This window comes from Balaenoptera physalus, assembly GCF_965194825.1.
Source record: "Balaenoptera physalus genome assembly, chromosome: 1".
Classification (NCBI taxonomy): Eukaryota; Metazoa; Chordata; class Mammalia; order Artiodactyla; family Balaenopteridae; genus Balaenoptera; species Balaenoptera physalus.
In genome coordinates, this window is record NC_138882.1 from 195,846,043 (window position 1) to 195,865,288 (window position 19,246).

Consider the following 19,246-nt stretch of genomic DNA (forward strand, 5'->3'; position numbering starts at 1 on the left):
TCACCAGTGAGCAGGAGATGGACAGCAGGGTAGCAAGCACCTAGAACTTGTAAGGTGGTTGCAGCAGCAGTCACTGACTTTCACGGGCTCAGCTCTGAGTGGTTATTTTAAAAGGTGCCCAGGAAAAAAGCAAGGCAGGAACTTGTGGTGGGAATCCTGAGCTTGGGTCCTCATCTAAATGTCCAGGTTCTGGATGTGAGGATTGTCATACAGTAAAATACCTGGGCAATAACTCAAAATAGCTGCTTTCTCATCACACCCCCACAAGGACCCCACAGTGGCAAAGGCAGGGAGGGAGGCTGGGGCACGGAGCTGTGACTCCCCCCAGCCCAGTGACCCCCAGTCCCACAGTGGCCACATGCCACTGGACGAGGCCCTTCCTGTCAGGGCTCAGGTTCTGGCCACACACTCAGGCCCCTTGCAGGGCCCCAGCCCGACCACATCAGCATCAGTCCCGGGATTGGCCTCTGGCTACCAGCCTCTGTCCTGTGACTTGGGCTGAGGGTCAGGTGGTCAGGTGGGAGAGAGGTTCAGGGGCAGGAGTGCAGCTGAGGCATCAGAGCCCCTGCATCTGTGTGACTGGCAGCCATTTGTGCCTGGCCTGGGGGATCTGGCCCCTGGTGAGCTCTCGGAGTCTTCCTAACCCTGAACACCCAGAAGAGAGCCATGGTGTACCCTTCCTCTAAGGCAGTCCTGCCTGGGGAAACTGAGCCCCGAGGGGAGAAAGCCCAGGCTTGGCTGAGCGGGTGCCCACCTCACAGAGCCCAGGGGAGTGGAGGTCAGGACCCCTGCCTAGGTTCACCTGGGGGTGGTCCCCGGCCTGGACTCAGGGACTTATGGCCAAACTCTGGCTCCTCCAGTCAGTGATGGACTAATGAGGTCTCTTCTTGTGCTGGCCCACTGCGTGAGGATGGTCGTGACCTGACAGATGGGAGAGTCCCAGCTCCAGCCAGCTTCAAGGGGGGGCGCTGGGGACGGGCCTCACAGCAGCATGTGCCGCCCACCGGCAAAACTCTCAGGCCGCATCCTAGGGCCTCTCCCTTCTCACTCTTGCCAGCGTGGGCCTCCTTCTAGTGGCCTCAAGTTTTCCTCCTTGGGTGGGGTAGGGAGAGCCGCTCTCCCCATTGGGCTGGACCCTTCACAGCCGGAGGGGCGCTGCTCCGAGTCTCCCTTGACCCCAGGCAGGAGGACCCCAGGCAGGTTCGATGGACAGCGGCCGGGAAAAGGATCCCTACACCTGCTGCCAGAAGCACCGTGCCCCTGCGTGCGCACAGCTGCCCGCACTGACCCCGCTGTCGCCTGAGCATCACATACACGTGCTCACACTTGCATTCCCTCGTCCACGCGTGCACCGGCATTCACTTGGCCCGTGTTTCTCGGAACCCCCGTGCGACCCGGCAGAGGGCGCGCCAGCCCGGAGCTGGCACGGGGGCGCAATGTGACCGAGTGTCGTCGGCTCCGGCCCGGACACAATTCTCAGCTTCCCGCGGTGCCCCCGCAGCCCGCCGATGTGACCACGGCGCCTCCGGACTCTGAAGAGGAGGAGGACCGGAGCCTGGCCGCGCGGAACCCCTCCGAGGGCTCCAGGCCGGGTGCAGAGCTTCCTGAGGGCCCCCAGCCACCTCCTCCCCGCGGGGCGCGCCCGGCCGCCCAAGGGCCGAGAGCCGGGCGCCGAGGGCTGCCGGCCTGTGCACGCCGCGACCGAGAGACGCGCGCGCCAGGGTCTCTGGGCCTGGACGCAGGCAGGGAGGCCCCGCCCTCGCCGCGCCCGCGCGTGCGCAGCCCCGCCCCCGGGCCACGGGCAGCCCGGTGACGTCAGGCCCGCCGCTCTCTGGCGCCCCCCGCGGCCGCGCGCAGCAGGGCCCGCGGTCCCTTTAACGCGCGGCCCGAGGGGGCGGCGGCGGGGCGCACGGACGCGGCGGGCCTCGCGCCCTCCCTGCCTGCGTCCCGGGCTGGGGGCGCATGGGTGGCCGCGGGCGGCGGGGCAGCAGCCGGGGTGTGCGCGGGGCCGGGGCCGGGGCTGAGGCCGGCAGGGCGGGCGGGGCCGGAGCGGCCGGGCGGGGGCGCGGGGGCCTGGTCGCGGCTGGGCCGGGAGCGGCGCGCGGGCGGGGCGCGGGCCGGCGGCGGGGAGGTGCCCGCGTCCAAGGCCCGGGCCGGGCCTGAGCGCCGCGCCATGGCGGAGACCAAGATCATCTATCACATGGACGAGGAGGAGACGCCGTACCTGGTCAAGCTGCCCGTGGCGCCCGAGCGCGTCACGCTGGCCGACTTCAAGAACGTGCTCAGCAACCGGCCCGTGCACGCCTACAAATTCTTCTTCAAGTCCATGGACCAGGATTTCGGGTCAGTGGGCCACAGGGCCTGTGCGCGGGCGCGCGTGTGGGCACCTGTCTGCGCCAGGCGGGGCAGATCCTGGGGCTGTGACCCGGGCGGTGCCTCCCCGTGCCTGCGCACCCCGGTGCGGTGTGTCCCACCTGTCTGTGCCCTGAGCAGGGGACGCCTGGGCCCCTGACTGCCTGCCCAGGAGCCTGAGAGCTCTGGACGGTGGGCAGGCGAGGGTCTTGGCTTCTCCACCTGCCCTGGGTCCTGTCCTGAGTGTGTGTGACTTGCGGTGGAGGTCTGTAGTCCAGGTCGACCTCGAAAATACCACCTTGGCACCTGTCAGGCTCAGGGTTCTCTGCCCCCCTTATGTGGAGGACAGATGCTTAGGGATGGCCTGGAGAGCTTGCGATTCATGGGGCTTGGGGTCAGAGGAGTGTCCGAGTATTGGGGGGGGAGGGGTTGGGGTGGGGACAGGGTGCCGGCCACCCAGTGGGTTCCCTAGTTAGCATGGGGGAAATGAGGTGATCTGGGACAGGGGCACAGATCTGTCTGCTGGGGTCTGCAGACATTTCTGGAGGCTCAGGATAGCCTCCTCCTGACCCCCTTCTCCAGGGCCCTCAGGACAGGGCAGAGGTCAAGGGTCACTGGGGAACATGGGGCTTTATTCCACCCACCCCTGCCCTGGGGTTGCTGGCCACAGAGCCTCTGTCCCTGCTGAGCCACATGGCACTTGGGTTCCTGGGAGCGGCCCAGGCCAACTGCTGACTCGGGGCAGCTTCTGTGTCAGCGTCCCCATGTCTGCCCTTAGTGGTGGCTGTCCTGGCCGTGGGGACTTCCCGCTTGTGCTGGGCTGGGCCTCTGGAACGGTGAGCGGTGAGCTGGAGTCTGGCTGTCCGCTTGAGGCCTGACCCGGCACAGCCACGGGTAACCTGAGTCCCCTGCTCAGCGGTGCTGGGGTGGGGGCGGGGGGGGGTGCACGCAGAGGCCTCGTGCGCCGAGCAGGTGTGCCTGGGTGCCCTCAGGCAGCCCGTGTCCTTGTCTGTGGCTGCGTCTCGGGACTTTGACATTGAGGCCATTTCCTGGATTCTGCGGTTTGCATGGGCCCTGGGCAGGCCCAGGTCAGGTCAGGCTGAGGCCACTTTGTGGCTCTCAGGAAGGCCTGAGGGACATGTGGGCAGCTGGACTCTCTCATACCTCCCCAACACCAGGGAGAGGCAGAGAAGGGGGCATGTGCTCTTGGCAGCCCCCAGCCCTGCCGGGCTCGTGTTAGGAGCCACCCCCAGGCTGGGCTCCACAGGGTGGGGCATTGATCTGGGGAGCCTGCCCTCGCTGGGTGATCTCCTGCAGTCTCACTGCTCTGGGTCTGCTCTGCTTTGGCTGTGAGCACTGGGTATGTGAAAGGGTGCTTTTGTTTTTAACTTAGTTTATTATTTTAACAAAAATTACTGAAGTCACACACACTTTGTCACAAACCCAAACCAGCAGGGAATGTGTGGCACAGTGTGTGCCCAGCCCCCTAGGTTGCTGCCCTTGGACCATGATCTGGGGTGCATCCTGAGGGCCCTGACCCTGGTCCTCCGTCTGGTAGCTGCTGAGCTGCAGAGACCCCTGCCCCCATCAAGGTGCACTCCCAGCAGAGGCTGGGCCTGCTGGAGGATTTGCAGGACCCATGGGTGCCCTGACCTAGGAGGTCAGTGGGCAGGGAGATCTGGGTCTTGAAGCACGAGTAGGAGTTCTTCAGGTTGTCTCAGCATGACTGGGATGTGGGGGGAGAGAACAAGACTGGGCTAGTAAACTGGACTGGGACAGGGGGAGGGATTGGGGTGACTCTGGAAGGTGCAATGGGCAGACAGAGCAGGGGAGGCTCACCTTATTCCCCACCCCCCAGACCTCTGGTTTGTGGCCTGTTGGCCTCAGGGACCCTTGGAGAGGATCTGCCTCCTTCCTCCCCTCCCCTGAGGTCTACCTACAGAGCTCCAAGTTTTATTTATTCTGTAGAATCATTTACTCAGTGTAATAAATTTCCTCTGGGAGGGGCTGAATAGTCACTCACACTTTAGTATAAACGAGAGCTGGAGGCTCACCCTAGATACCTAGTGGATGTAGATGGAGGTTGGGGAAAGTGGCGGCAGGTCCTGGCTGGGCTGGGGCAGCAGCCCCCTCATAAGAGGGGTGGCCTCAGATTGCGGACTATGAGGGCAACTGGTGAGCCTGGGCTTCCTGCCCCAACCCCTCAGCCCACTGTGGGCTGGGCCCTGAGTTCCTGGGGCCTCTGTTCCTGGCCACAGCTGGCCAGGAAGGGAACCCCTTCCCTTACTAAGTCTAAGGTGTGGCCACCGCCACGTGCTCTGGGCCGGGTCCCACTCCCCATGGGCATCTTTGGCTAAGTGGGTGGCGAGTCCTGCGCCCACCTCCCACTTTTCCCATGCAGGTCACAGGTTTTGTGTCCCAGCGAAGCTGGGGAGGGTCTCTGGACTTGTGCTGGGCTGGCCCGGAGGTGCCAGGCGTCGGGTTTGGTGAGTGGCAGTGCAGGGAGACGTCTGGGCCCAACCTTTGGGCTGAGCGGCAGAGGGTGAGGGTGTCTGGCTCACAGGTTTCTGCTGCCAGGGCTGCCTTGCCGATTCCAGGCCTGGCTGGACTTGGCAGTGGCCCTGGCCCCGGCATCTCTGCACCAGGAGCTCCGGCCTGTGGGGCCATCTGTCTGTGGGCCCTGGGGGGTGCAGTGGGGGGCTGCGCTTGGCCTGGCCCAGGCTGCCCGAGCTCCCACTCTGCCCACCATCTGGGGTCAGTGCCCTCAGTGGTGTTGGGTCACCCCCCGGAGCTTGTGGCAGGGCTTGGAGGACTGGGACCCGCTCACCCTGAGGCCTGCAGAGCCTGAGGCTGGGCAGGAGGCAGTGAGGGGACAGAGGAAGGCTCTGTGGGAGCTGAGGGCCCCGACCCATGGGGGAACCCTGTGCCTCTGTGGACACGGTTGGGGCCCTCCCACTGGGCCTCTGGGAGCCCAAGGGTCCCCCTGGGCCCCTGACTCAGCTCCGAGGGCCCCGCTCTGAGCAGATTCCTTGGCGGGGCGAGTCTGCGGGGGCAGCGGGTGGGGCTGGGCAGCCCAAGTTCTAGGGTAACTGGGATTTCGCCAGGAATTCTGAGGTTGTGGGCAAGATGACAACGGGGGTGCCCCTGGGTGGCCACCACGAGGTTCAGTGTCTTCACTGACCACCGCTCCTGAGGTCTACTCTCAGACCCGGGAGGCCCAGCTCGGGAGGGAGCCCTGGGGTTGTGTGGGGGGCATTTCCCCAGGCTTGGCCGAGGCCTCCCCCAACCCCACCCCCGACCTTGTCCCTATCCTTGGCCATCGCCGGGGGTGGGCAGCATTGTGCCCCTGTGCCCTTTGTCCTGGGGGCTGGGGCACCTGCCCCTTCCTCCCTGCTGTCCCGGCCTAGCTGCCCCTCAGCGCCCCAACGCCCGGCGGAGGGCAGGATGCACCGTAGTGCAGGCTGCAAGGTGCGCGTTTCGCAGGCTGGAGAGGGCCAGGGAAGCAGGGCCTCTGGGCCCTGGGAGGGGCGTTCGTGTGTGGGTGGGCTACATGGGGGCCTCAGGCAGCCCCGGGCGGCGGGTCATCTGGAGGCCCTGGCCGTGTGGGCACTCGGTGCTCCTGGGCCCCCCTGCCTGGGGTGTCCGCCTCTGGGGGAGCCAGGCAGGCCCCATGGTGTGAGTCAGAAAGGGCGGGGGCGGGGGGGCGGCAGGGGAGGCTGCCGGCCAGGCCACCTGGGCTGTGAAGTGGGAACCAGGTCCCTCCCGGGTCTCTGTTGCCGCAGTCACTCAGAGATGGTGCTCGGGGCCTGCTGGGCCCCCGGGAGGGCTTGCTGCAGCCCCCTGTCTGTTGGCTGCAGCTGGCAGAACCCCAAGCGTCCCCAGGCCACCGCAGGTCTTCCTGGGGTGACAGCCTTCGGTGTGGCCTCCTTGACTAAATCTTGGGCTGGGCCTCGGCCTCCCCAGAGCTCAGCTCTGCCAGACTGTGTTGCGTGAGTGGGGGCCACAAGCACAGTGTCTCCTCCTCACTGGGGAGAGGGGCGTCCTGAGAAATGACTCTTTCTGTCCCTTGTTCTGTCCACCTCATCTGTGCCTGTGTGGCTGGCCCTGGGATGCGTCTGGGGGGGGTCACCGAAGGACCCTGGCGGGTGCGCCCTCCCTCCCAGGCTGGCTCGTCTCCTCCGTCCACTCTGCCCTGAGGCCTTGGGCCCTCTCCTGGTGGGTGGGAGCGTCGTGTGCCACCTGCTGCTGCCGAGGACTAGCCGAGTCGCGGTGTCTGGGCCCAGCGGGCCACAAGGCCGCTTCCCGCCTGGTCTCCCGGCTCCTGTTTCTGCACTGGGCCCAAGTCCCAGGTGTAGGAACCTGCCACGCCGGGCAGGGCTGGCCTCCAGGGGGTGGGGCCTCGGGGCACTCCTGCTGCAGGCCCTGCCCTGCCTGCCCTGCTCTCCGGGCCTCCGGGAGGCCGCAGCGTGGGGTGTGTCTGGGCCACAGCACTGCCCGCCCTGCCCCGTGGCCCTTCCCCTGCTGCCCTCCTCACCCTTTTGAACCTGACACCTGGACCTCCCCAACCAGTTTCTGACCCCAGGGTCATTGGCCTCCTTCCCAGTTAGCATTGCCCTGGCCCTTGGCGACCTGCCTCTCCCACCCCACCCCAAGCCCAGCTGACTGTGGGCAGTATTAAAGGATAGGCCAGGGCTAGCCGCTGGGCAGTGGGCATGGCTGGTGGGGCTTGCTGCCCTCCAGGGCCTGAGGCTTCTCTGTGGGCCCAGCTGGCCCTGAGCTCGGCTGCCCTTCCAGGTCTCGAGTTGGGCTGGTGCCATGAGTGGGGGTCTGTTTCTGTCTCCCTGGCTGGGCCGATGGGCCAGGAGGGCGGTGGCCTGCCCTCGGAGTGTGCGCGTGTGGGTCTGTGTGTTGTGCCCTCTCGACCTGCCCGTATCTGTGGGGTCTGACTGCGTCCGCATCTTTGCTGAGGCCTGCTGTGAACCAGGCCCTGTTCTAGGCTGGTGCGGTGGGCTCTGCCCCCACCATCCACAGGCCGGGGGGGCACAGGGGCGCAGAGCAAGGCAGATACTCGCATTTTAGGGCCGTCCAGGCAGTGACTCTTGGTGCTGGGAGTGTCTGGGCCCCCTTGGACCTGGGCCCTGGAAGGGACCCTTGGAAGGATGGTAAAGGTTCCTGGGAAGGGAAGTGCTGGGTGGGGGCGTCCGCACAGGCTGACACCTGGGCGTGTGGCTGGACGCCCCGTGTGGCCCGCACCCCAGACGAACTGGGGGCCCTCCTCCAGAGCCCAGTCCTGGGAGCAGGCCCCCCTGCAGTGACCTCACGGCTGCGTCCGCCCGCAGGGTTGTGAAGGAGGAGATCTCTGACGATAATGCTAGGCTGCCCTGCTTCAACGGCCGCGTGGTCTCCTGGGTGAGTCCACGGGATGCTGGCAGAGGGCCCTGGGCTGCTGGGAGTGGAGGAGGCTGGTCATCTGTGCCCCGGTGCCCTGCCAAGGGTCGCCTGGAAGCCGGTCCCTGAGCCCTGCTCTCCTCTGCAGCTGGTCCTGGCTGAGGGCACACACTCGGATGCAGGGTCTCAGGGCACTGACGGCCACGCAGACCTGCCCCCGCCTCTCGAACGGACAGGTGGCATCGGGGACTCCCGGCCCCCCTCCTTCCAGTAAGGACTCTGAGGGGTGGCGCTGAGCCCAGTGGTTCTGAGGGGCCTGCGTCCTGCCAGGCCTGGTAGGGGTGGGGAGGGGCAGCTGAGCAGGGACCCGCGGTCAGTAGGCGCTGGTCAGGGGAGGAGGGGTGGGCGGAGAGGCCTGGAGCGGGCCAGCGGGCGGATGGGGGCCCCTGCTGGAGTCGGGGTCCCACCAGACGAGGGGAGCAGAGGAGCTGGGAGGGCGTTCGAGGCGTGAGTGGCCCGGCCGCCCCAGCCCAGCCCCCCTCGTCGGCACAGCCCGAATGTGGCCGGCAGCCGAGATGGGATGGACAACGAGACCGGCACGGAGTCCCTGGTCAGCCACCGGCGGGAGCGAGCCCGACGCCGGAACCGCGAGGAGGGTAACGAGGCCGCACCCTTGACCTCCCCGGGACCCCAAGGGCACCCCAAGCCCCTGCTGACCCCCAGGTACTGCCCTGTCCAGGGGGGGTCCCTTGGCAGAGGTTCCAGGACCCTAGTGGCTCCCCCAGCAACCCAGCGGTCACCCTGCCAGCTCCCAGGTCAACAGGTGCTCGAGGCTGCAGGGCCGCCCGTGACCTCCAGGGGACCCCACGGCCAGCCCCCCTCCCTGCTGTCCCCACAGCCGCCCGGACCAACGGGCACCAGAGGGGGGACCGGCGGCGGGACCTGGGGCTGCCCCCCGACAGCGCGTCCACCGTGCTGAGCAGTGAACTTGAGTCCAGCAGCTTCATCGACTCGGAGGAGGATGACAACACCAGCCGGTGGGCGAGGGCGGGGGCGCGAGGCGGGGCGGGGCGGGGCGTGTGCGCAGGTGCGCGCGCGTGTGTCCGTGTGCATGTGCGTGTGGGCAGGGTCCCTGCTGGTGGCTCGCTGTCTTGGGGGGGCGGCTTTCCCCAGGTCTGGCCCCACCCCCGCCCCCTGGCCTCAGTTTCCCCAGCTGCGTGGGGGAGGGGGTGGCCAGGCCCTGACTCTGCGCCGACCCCCAACCCCGCCAGGCTGAGCAGCTCCACGGAGCAGAGCACCTCCTCCCGGCTCATCCGGAAGCACAAGCGCCGGCGGCGGAAGCAGCGCCTGCGGCAGACAGACCGGGTAGGTGTGGGCCCGAGCGGGCAGGTGGGTCCCAGCCGCGGTCGCACCCGCAGCCCCTCACCTGGCGCCGCCCCGCAGGCCTCCTCCTTCAGCAGCATCACGGACTCCACCATGTCCCTGAATATCATCACCGTCACGCTCAACATGGGTGAGGCCTCGGCGGGGCGGGTCCCTGGGCCGGGCACGGGGTTCTCGGATGGGGGGCACCTGCTCACCCCACCTCTCTGCAGAGAGGCACCACTTCCTGGGCATCAGCATCGTGGGCCAGAGCAACGACCGGGGCGACGGCGGCATCTACATCGGCTCCATCATGAAGGGTGGCGCCGTGGCCGCCGACGGCCGCATCGAGCCGGGTGACATGCTGCTGCAGGTGCGGGGCCGGGGGAGCCGCCGGGGGGCCAGGGGGCCGGCCCCCGCACCCACCGCGCTGACCCCTCGCCCCCAGGTGAACGACGTCAACTTTGAGAACATGAGCAACGACGACGCGGTGCGGGTCCTGCGGGAGATCGTGTCTCAGACAGGGTGAGGCGCGGGGCGGGCGGGGCGGGGGCTGAGGGGTGGGGGGTCCCCCCGGGGCCTCGCCGTGTGACCCGCCCTCTCCGCAGGCCCATCAGCCTCACTGTGGCCAAGTGCTGGGACCCGACGCCCCGGAGCTACTTCACCATCCCGAGGGGTGAGTGACCCCACGGGGCCAGCGGGGCGGGGGCGGGGGGTGCCCAGCGCAGCCTGAAGGTCCTCTCTCCTCTGCGCCCCTGTGCTCTGCTTTTTCTCCCGCCGTCTGTCTGTTGCCGCGCGGTGGCCGCCCAGCTGACCCCGTCCGGCCTATCGACCCGGCCGCCTGGTTGTCCCACACGGCGGCGCTGACCGGAGCCCTGCCCCGCTACGGTACGAGCCCCTGCTCCAGCGCCGTCACGCGCACCAGCTCGTCCTCACTAACCAGCTCGGTGCCCGGCGCTCCGCGTAAGTGGCGGCTCACGAGATCAGGGAACTGAGGCCCCAGGCGAGGGCCTGGCCGCGGCGCCCACCTGGCACGGTCGCACCCGAGGGCCGTGCCAGGCTCGAGCGTTTGCGCTGCTGCCAGGCCCGAGTGGTCAGACGCGTGCAGCTCCAACTGGGCCCCGCCCTCCTCCCGGCCTCTGTTCAAGTGGTGGAGGCGGAAGACGCCTGGAGGGGCCCGGCCAGCCCAGGGGTCTGCGTGCGGGGCGGGGAGGGGCGGCTGTCTGCGTGGGGCCCTCATCCTGCTTTCCTGCCACTAACAAGACTAATAGCCCCGAGCTCGCGGGGGAGGGGGTTGAAGAGGCCCAATCTCCGCCCATGGGGCTCTGGTCTGCAGGGCCGGGGGGCCTCGTCCTGGTTGGACCCGAGATTCTGAGGAAGCGCCTGCAGGGTAGGAGACGAAGGCCCACCCCTGTGCCGGCTCCCTGATCCTGCGGGGCTGTCAAGCAGTGGGGCTGGACCCCCCAGTCACTGGGCCAGCAGAGCCTGGCCTCTGAGGGCTGCGGCAGGTGGGGCCTGGGGTCCGTCTGACCCCTACCCCGTCTGTCAGCCACCCGGGCTGAGGAGGAGGCCGTGCCTTGCAGAGCTGGAGGAGGTGCCGCTGACGGTGAAGAGTGACATGGGCGCTGTCGTCCGGGTCATGCAGCTGCCGGACTCAGGCCTGGAGATCCGCGACCGCATGTGGCTCAAGATCACCATCGCCAACGCCGTCATCGGTGAGGGTCCCAGGGCCAGCAGAGGGGACGGGGCGGCCGGGGGCCCCTGCCTGACGTCCGCCTGCCATGCCAGGGGCGGACGTGGTGGACTGGCTGTACACACACCTGGAGGGCTTCCGTGAGCGGCGGGAGGCGCGCAAGTACGCCAGCAGCATGCTGAAGCGCGGCTTCCTGCGGCACACGGTGAACAAGATCACCTTCTCCGAGCAGTGCTACTACGTCTTCGGGGACCTGTGCAGCAGTGAGTAGGGGTTGCGGGGCGGGGTCCCCAGAGGGCCCGCCCACCCCGCCCTCACCCCCACCCCCACCCCCGCCTCCCCCTCCGCAGATCTCGCGGCCCTGAACCTCAACAGCGGCTCTAGCGGGGCCTCGGATCAGGACACGCTGGCCCCGCTGCCCCACCCGGCCGCCCCCTGGCCCCTGGGGCAGGGCTACCCCTACCAGTACCCGGGGCCCCCACCCTGCTTCCCGCCCGCGTATCAGGACCCCGGCTTCGGCTACGGCAGCGGCAGTGCTGGCAGTCAGCAGAGTGAAGGTGAGGGCCTCCCGCCCGGCCGCCACACCTTCCCCACCGCCTGGCTCTGCCCTGTGTGCCGGCTCCCCCGCCCTGTGCGCTCCCATCCGCTCTGTGCTTGGGCCCTGGGTGGCTCCTTCTAGAAGGGGCGAGTGGTCGAAGGGGGCCAGGGAGAAGAACCCGGAGGCTTCAGGGGTTGCGTGTGGGGGCCGGTGCTTCAGCCGTGGCAGAGGCCGGAGGTGGTGTGAGAAGGATGGGGGCGTCGGGGTGTGGTGGCCCCGGTGGGGGAGCGGCACGGGGACCCCAGGACACAGTGGAGGACAGAGACCTCCGCCTTCCACATGCAGCCGGAGGTGACAGTTTCATAGACGGCCCAGCCCGATGCTGGGATGTGTGGGGCAGCTGAGCGGGAAGCTTGGGGTGTCCCTGAGGAGGGGACCTGTTGGAAGTGTCCCGAGGCTGAGTGGGGTCAGTGAGGCCCATGGGCCCATGCCCCCAGCGTCCGGGGAGAGGTCTGGTGGCTGGCCCAGTGGACCCAGAAAGGGATGGGGAGACAGGAGAGTGGATCGGAGGGTAACAGTGTCCAAGGGGAAGCCGTGTTGGGCACCTGTGGACCCTGGACAGGCCCAGCCGGCGGGGTCACGCCCTGGTAGCAGGGTGTGGGTGCCCAGCCGGGCCTGCTGTGTAACTCATCTATCCCTTGCTTTGTGCTGGGCAAGCCTTAGACTGAAGGACTAGCGGAACGGACCCTCGGGGCCGGTAAGCCAGGGTCCTGCCCGGCGTCCCTCCCGGCACGTCCCCAGCCAGTGGGCGTCTTCAGGTTCCCGACACTTCCTGAGCCCAGGAGGGGCTGAGCCGAGTGGCCAGCCAGGGCTCCGGGGTCAGATGAAAGGCGGGTCTTGGGTGGGGAGCCCAAGATGGCCGGCAGGTGTGCCGAGCACACACGGCCTTCTCTGGGCCTCAGTTTCTCAGCTGCAAGACCAGGCCCTCGGTTCAGGCACTGGGGTGAGGAGTGGGGGCACTGAGCTGGCCCCAGTGTCCCTGCCTGTCTGCCACTGCCCCCCCCCGCACCCCTCCCGCCCCCCCGCTCCGGCCTGCTGTAGCTGCTCCTGCTTCCCTGGGCGGGGCCGGCCCAGCCCTCGTGTCTGCATGGCTCCCCCCCTCCACCTGCACCCCGGCTCAGGACCACCAGGTTCTGCCCCTGGTTGTCTTCGCAGTGGCCGGCTGTCTTGGAAGAGGCAAGGCCTGGCACTGACCGTCCCATTCCTCTCCCCCCTTCTTGACCCCAGGAAGCAAAAGCAGTGGGTCCACCCGGAGCGCTGGCGGGAGCAGCCGTCGGGCCCTGGGGCGCGAGAAGGAGAGCCGGTCGGCTGGAGCTGGGGGCAGTGGCAGCGAGTCGGACCACACAGTGCCAAGCGGGGTGGGCAGCGGCGGCTGGCGGGAGCGTCCTGCTAGCCAGCTCAGCCGTGGCAGCAGCCCGCGCAGCCAGGCCTCGGCCGCCGCCCCAGGGCTCCCCCCGCTGCACCCGCTGACAAAGGCGTACTCGGTGGTCGGTGGGCCGCCTGGGGGGCCGCCTGTCCGGGAGCTGGCCGCTGTCCCCCCAGAGCTGACGGGCAGCCGCCAGTCCTTCCAGAAGGCCATGGGGAACCCCTGTGAGTTCTTTGTCGATATCATGTGACCAAGGAGAGAGTGCTTCCAGCCTGGCCGTGGGGCAGCCAGTGGTCCTGCTGCCCCTGCAGGAGGGTGCTGCACCTGGAGCTGTGGCCTTCGTGGCCTTCCTGGGCCAGACCAGCCTCTGCTTTGTGCCATGGGGTCTGGGCCTGGCCAGAGTGGCAGCAGGCTAGAGGGGAGGGGCTGAGGGCAGCCCAGGCCACCGTAACCTGGATGGCAGCCCGTCCACTCCTGGCCAGAGCAGCTGTGTCTGTGCAGACCCTGGTGGGGGGGCCTCCATCTCCCTGTGCTCAGGCAGGTCTGACCTGCCCCCCTTGGCGTGTGCCTCAGGGACCCGCACTCGCCCACAGTGCTGTGCACAGGGCCTCAGGTTGAGCTGAGAGGTGGCCGCTAGGCCTGGGCCCCCCTCTTCACCTGGTTCACAGGCCCCACCCCCCATCCTGCCCAGGCTGGGGTGGGGGGCCCTCTCGGGGGTAGGGTCCTAGCCCCGAGGCCTCTCTGTGGCTGCCCAGGGTAGGGATCTAATTTATTTATTTATTGCCTGGCCTGTGTGCTCCACGGGGTGGCGGCCAAGTCAGCTGTCCCCCACTCCCAGCCACTGGAGCAGAGTTTCATGTATTCCCCCCCCCCCCACCCCGCAGGGACACACGGTGTGTCAGAAGGTGTGCGGGAGGACGGTGAGGGGGAGATGGCAGGAGAGGGAAGGTGACCCTGAGGGCGAGGGCCACAGATGCACACAGCTGCTGCTGGGGCGGGGCCTGGGGCAGAGGGCGTGGCCAGCTCGCCCCTCCCCGCGGTCCTGGGGTGGCCGCCCACGCACGCACGCACGCACGCACGCACGCTGCTCCCGCCCAGGGTCGCTGGCCTGCACACGTCTGCACTGTAGATACCGAATGGAGCTGGAGCGTCGTCCGGATAGTTAATAGAGCTGCTTCTGTGTAAATGCTATTTTAAACACTAAAAAGCATTTAATTTTATGGGACTGATGTGTGATCTGTGTCTCTTTTTTCCCACTTTAGGAGATTGGGGTGCAGGGGCCGGGTCAGCTTCCCCAGGGTCCGGCCGAGAGCTGACCCAGGACTGGCTAGGTGCTGTCCTCTGGGTGCCAGCTCAGCGACAAGGCCCTGGCTGCAGCAGTCCTGGCGGGCGGTCTTCTGTCCGTGGTGCTGGGGTTGGGGGGGGAGGGGGGAGGGGGGAGGGGTGGTCTGTCCTTGCGGCTGGTGCTGGCCTTGGTGCTGACCCCCCACCCTGGCCGGGCTCTGTCCGCGGTGCTGGAGGTGACTGACCACATTCTACTGGCTCACTGACCAGGGACAGAGAAGGAAGCTGGGTGCCCCCTCCTTCCTGAGCGGGTCTCTGCCCTGCACTGGGGCCCACAGTCAGGCACACACCCCTGCAGAAGGGTCAAGAAAGTCCCACCCCACCCACCAACCTCCCACTCCTACGATGCTTGGAAAGGATGCTGGGTGGGGGCCCCAGGCTGGGCCCAGCCAGGCAAGTGGTACTCAGCTTTGCCTTCACATGGTTTGGCTGGGGGCTTTCCTGAACGCTCAGCCTGGGCTACGGGGGGCCCCGAGGAAGCCTCCATGAGCCTCTGTCTGGAACAGTGGTGCTGGGTCACCTGTGCAGGCCAGGGCTTGGCTGGTACAGGGACAGAGCCTGACTCTGGGGCCCCAGGGGTTGAGATCCCACAGAGCTGAGGCCCCTTATGCACTCTGGAGGTCACTGTGGGGTCAAGGTCAGCAGAACGTAGGGCTGGGGAGTCGCAGCGGAGTTGGAGCACAGTCTGCAGGTTGCGGCATAGGGACTCGGTCTGGGGGCACCTTGACTACGTATGAGTTCACTGGGGTGAGGTCACTGGGTCAGGGGTCGCTTGTTTTTTCCCTGAGTCTCCTCCCCGCCCCCACTGCCGCCTCGCCCTCTGGCATCGCCAGGACCCCCTCCCAGGAAGAACTCAGGGGTGTTGAGGTCCAGCCGCCACAGCAGCAGGTAGCACTTAGGCAGGTGGAAGGTGCCCAGGATGCCCAGCACACAGAAGAGGATGGCGCCCATCTGCACGGCGGGCTGGGAGACCACATGCACGTTGGCAAAGAGGGGGACGAAGGAGACCCAGGTGATGAAGTAGGCCAGCATGGCAAAGGTCAGGCCGTGGGCGCCGTTGTAGCCCCTGGGCTGGCTCTTTACCAGGAAGGTGCCCAGGAAGCAGAGGAAAGCCAGCGTGGCGTTGGTGGCGTGCACCAGGCCGAAGCTGACCCAGGAATGCACGTGGCAGTGCACCAGCGCCTCCGTGGGCGGCACTTGCCAGCCTGTCGCCGCCTCCGGTGGGAAGGTACCAGCCAGCGCCCCACAGGCGGCTGCAGAGCTGGTCTGCCCAGCTCGGCGGCAGCTCTGACCCCACAAAGATCTCAGCCTCCTGCAGGAAGGGTGTGCTCCGGCAGCTGGTGAGCGGGAGGTGGTGCAGCGGCGGCTGGGCCAGGCAGCTGGCAGGGCTGGGCCGGCCGGGAAACAGGAGGACGCTGAGGCAGACGAGGCCCAGGCAGAGCAGGCCTGCGGCCCCCCCCGAGGCCCGAACCATGGGCTGTGCTGGCGCCAGATGAAGAGTCCCAGGGCTGCCAGCACCAGGCCCAGAGCAGAAGCAGCCCCAGGAACTTGGGCCGGCGGGGGAGGCACCGGTGCTCCAGTCCGGGGACCCGTGGTCCTGGTCACACTTGCTGCAGAGGGCGTCGTCTGGGGCGGGGGGAGGAGAGGGGGGTGCTGGGGGCCGTCGGCTTCCCCCAGCCTCGCCCCTGCCACGGCGTCTGGCCTCAGAGCCAGGCCTGTGCCCCCAACCCTGCGGGGACCCGCCCTCGCTCGTGCGACGGCGTGGGAAGGCCCCCCGGAGGGCTCACCTGGGTGGCGCTGGTAGCTGCCAGCCTTGCAGTCGGCACCTTCGTAACAGCAGGAGCGGAAGCCCTTCACATGGCGCACCTGGCCCTCCCTGCACTGCCGCGAGCACTGGGGCTGCCTCAGGCAGGGCTGGCGCTCACCTGGCTTCCCTGAGTGTGCCAGCTTGTCTGGGAGTGCCAGAGCTGCAGGCTGCCGTTGAAGGTGCCCACGGTGCGCAGTGTGGGCGTCCCGTCCCGCCGTGTCCACAGCTTCAGGTCGTGATCCACGCCCACGTTCCCGTTGGTGTCAAACCGCAGGCTCAGGTGGTGCGTGTTCTCCGGGAGCTGGCGGGGGTGGGGGCGGGCGGGGAGCCCCCCCCGGCCCAGACCTGCCCCCACCGTCCCTCCTCCCTGGGGGCACTGGTGGCACAGCTCCCGTGCCCTCACCTGCCAGGGCCGCACGGGCTCCCTCGCAGGGCAGCCCGAGGCGTCGCAGAGCAGCGTGTTGTGGAGCGCCTGGGCCACGCCGTACACGGCGGCGAAGGCCGCGAAGGTCTGGCGGTGCAGCAGCCCGTCGGTCTCGTTCTCCAGGGTGATGCGGTCACACTGGGGGCAGCGCGGCCCCACCACGTGCTCCTCCAGGCCTGGCTGCCCTGCGTCCGGCGAGGCGCAGTAGGCGGGGGCGGTGGCCAGGGCCAGGCGCGTCCGCACGTAGGACGGGAACTCGGGCATCTGGGCGCCCTGACGCGGGACGCCGAGCACGGTGCCCACCCGGTCCATGCCGGGCAGCGTCATGACGAGGTTTGAGGGCAGCCAGGCCTCGCTGGCCACCCACACCTTGGGCGAGAGCCTGTAGCGGATGCTGTAGCTGAAGAGGGTGCGGGCAGCACAGGCGGAGGAGAACACCACACCACCTGCACGCTGCTCTGGTTCACCCGGCGCAGCAGGCCCTGCACGGAGCCCAGCCGCGGGCTGCCGGCTCCGGGCAGCGGCACCCGGCCCTTGTGCGCTATGCAGGTGCTCTTGGCGTCGGCCAGGCCAAAGAAGAGGCTCAGGCCCTGCCGGCTGTACTCGTCGTCGCTGCCCACGGCGGCCACCCAGGTCCAGTGCAGCTCCCGCAGCAGCTCCACCCTGGCCGCCGCCTGCACGCGGTCGCTGGGCACCGTGCGGAAGAAGGACGGGAACGTGTTGCGGCTGCTCAGCCAGTCCGTGCTGGCGCCGTAGCTGACCTGCGGGCCCAAGGCAGCTCCTGACGCAGGGGCTCCCGAGGCGGGCAGGAGGGGGGACGCGGGCTGGGGGTCGCACGTGGGGCATGAGGAAGAAGCTGAAGAACTTGCCGGTGACCAGGGCGACCTCGGACAAGTGGGGCCCGATGACGGCCAGCACGTGGGGCTGGTACTGCATATAATCGCAGTAGGCGGCGACGCTGTGGCTGCCGGCCTTGGCCATGAACACCAAGCCGGGCTTCACAGCGACCACGGGCTCCCAGCACGTGTCGAGGAGGTTGTAGCCCAGGCGCAGCCTGGGGATCAGGGTGGACCCGCTGTTGATCTCCTCCACGGCCATCGTCGTGGCCAGCGCCCAGAGCAGCCCAGGGGACGAGAGCGTCCTCAGCTGAGCCCAGGGGGGAAGAGCCCCCCAGCACGTAGTGCCCTGGCCAGCTGAGCTGCCGGAACAGGCACAGCAGGGCCCCTGCCCTGACGCCCAGGACAGCCACAAGGCCCAGGAGAGCCAGGCCTGGCATGGCAGGTGGCAGCTTCCAGCAGTGACAGCAAGTGGGCAGACTGAACGGGGCCCCAGATACGGGGAGTCGGGGCGGGGAGGGGCGGAGGATTTGTTCAGCAAAGCACTTGCCTGTCCTCACCTGCCAGCTCGGGGCCCTGGAGACGTCCTCCATCTCCTGGGCCCCACAGGTGTGCTCACGTTGGACTCTTATCCTGATGCCACCACTAGGCTCTCTGGCTGACAGTGACCCGGGCAGGCAGGCTTTGGGCAGCCACTGACTGCGACCTTGCTACCTGCCTGTGCCCAAGCCCCTGGCACTCACCTATTCCTGGAGAGGAGTCACCCCGGACCCGTCTGCCAGAGGGGCCTGGATTCTCCGGCTGCCTGAGACAGGCTTGGAGGTGCCAGTGCCCCAGGGAGTGGGCACAGACACACTCCCTCCAGCCCTGGGGAGGCAGTCGGCAGTCGGGGCGGGGGAATGCAGGAGTGGCTCCCTCGGCAGGCCCAGGGGCAGCCTGCGGGGGCGTGTCCCACAGCCCTGCAGACCAGCCAGGAGGACAATGGATGGCTGGCTGGCCCGGCTTCCACCCGCGGCTGGGGTGGGGAGGGTCCCGAGGGGGAGGCCGTGGGCTCTCGGCCTGCCTGGGGACAGTGCACCTTGAGGGGCTAAGGCCTAGAAGCTGCGGGGCCCCGTGGCTGGCCGTGCTCACACGGGCCTGGGCCCTGCCTGTGCGGGCCGGGCCCACACAGCTGGGCCTGAGGAGCGGCAGGCAAGCGAGGGAGGAAATGCTGTAACCAAACGGGCTGCTGCAGCCAGGTCAGCCCCAGGGTGTGCCGGGGACCTGGGGGCCAGGCCAGCAGCTCCCGCCTAGCCTCTGGGTGCCCGAGGACCCGTCTCCCCCAGTCTGGGGCTGGGGGCCTCACTGACACTAGGCCACAGGCACCCAGAGGAGCTGGGGGAGGCTAGCGATGGCCCTGGGGTACGGTGGGGCCCGGCAAACATTTATGGGACGTGGTCTAGGGATCCAGTCCTTGCCTGTCCCCACTGCCCTGTGGGGCGCGCACACATGGCACAGCACATACGCTACACACACGTGCAGGACCTGCATCTGCACCATTGCACGCACACGTGCACACACGTGCAGCCCTCGCTCTCTGGCCCGGGGGAAGCCCAGGCTGTTCCCCCAGAGTCACTGGCCTTTGCAGGCACCATACCAGACTCTGGTCCCCGCTGGGTGTGGGGACTTGGGAGGTGGCTTGTGCTGGGCACTGCTCTTCAGTTCTGGCCTTCGGGCAGCGGCTGAGAGGACCCTCCCTGACAGGCAACCTCCTCCTGTCCAGGCACTGCACGGCGCGAGCACCCCCTCCACTGGCTGCAGCCAGGCAAATTTCCTTCTCTCTACACGGCGTGTGGCTGGCCTCAGACCTGCGTTTCCAACTCAGCCACCTAGGTGATTCTGTGACTCAGTTTTCTCACCTGTAAAGTGGGGATACTGTGGACCTTGGCAACAGATGGGGCTTGGCAGGGCTAAAGCGTGCACAGAGACAGGCAGGACCCCAGCACTGGCCAGGGCATACCTCACGTCCCTGTGGTTGACACGGCCCTGACTGCCTGGCAGCAGGTGCCTGGCACACCCAACACCCCCGTCCTGGAG

The 19,246-nt window shown here is 68.0% G+C and overlaps 2 protein-coding genes across 6 annotated transcripts; one reads left to right on the top strand and one right to left on the bottom strand.

The window, feature by feature from the left end:
- Positions 1-2,049: 2,049 nt before the first annotated feature.
- DVL1 (dishevelled segment polarity protein 1) lies at positions 2,050-13,984 on the top strand. 5 transcript variants are annotated; one of them, XM_082417807.1, is made up of 16 exons: positions 2,051-2,343; positions 7,692-7,761; positions 7,889-8,010; positions 8,293-8,396; positions 8,639-8,777; positions 9,012-9,105; positions 9,184-9,253; positions 9,336-9,475; positions 9,551-9,627; positions 9,711-9,778; positions 9,913-10,065; positions 10,686-10,817; positions 10,891-11,058; positions 11,146-11,352; positions 12,051-12,090; positions 12,621-12,754. In XM_082417807.1, exons 1-15 carry the CDS (start codon positions 2,174-2,176, stop codon positions 12,059-12,061), a joined length of 1,725 nt encoding a protein of 574 aa, XP_082273933.1. In that variant the 5' UTR covers positions 2,051-2,173; the 3' UTR covers positions 12,062-12,090; positions 12,621-12,754. The 5 variants fall into 5 exon arrangements, with proteins under 5 accessions (XP_082273932.1, XP_082273933.1, XP_082273929.1 ...); XM_082417803.1 differs by lacking the exon at positions 12,051-12,090 and having other exon boundaries at positions 2,052-2,343; positions 12,621-13,984; XM_082417804.1 differs by lacking the exon at positions 12,051-12,090 and having other exon boundaries at positions 2,053-2,343; positions 9,913-9,990; positions 12,621-13,984.
- TAS1R3 (taste 1 receptor member 3) lies at positions 13,949-19,130 on the bottom strand. The gene is given in 5 exon segments (XM_082417740.1): positions 13,949-15,331; positions 15,333-15,576; positions 15,579-15,729; positions 16,029-17,472; positions 17,474-19,130. Coding segments are annotated over 5 exon segments (2,604 nt in total). The 5' UTR covers positions 17,764-19,130; the 3' UTR covers positions 13,949-14,856.
- Between the last annotated feature and the right edge of the window lie 116 nt (positions 19,131-19,246).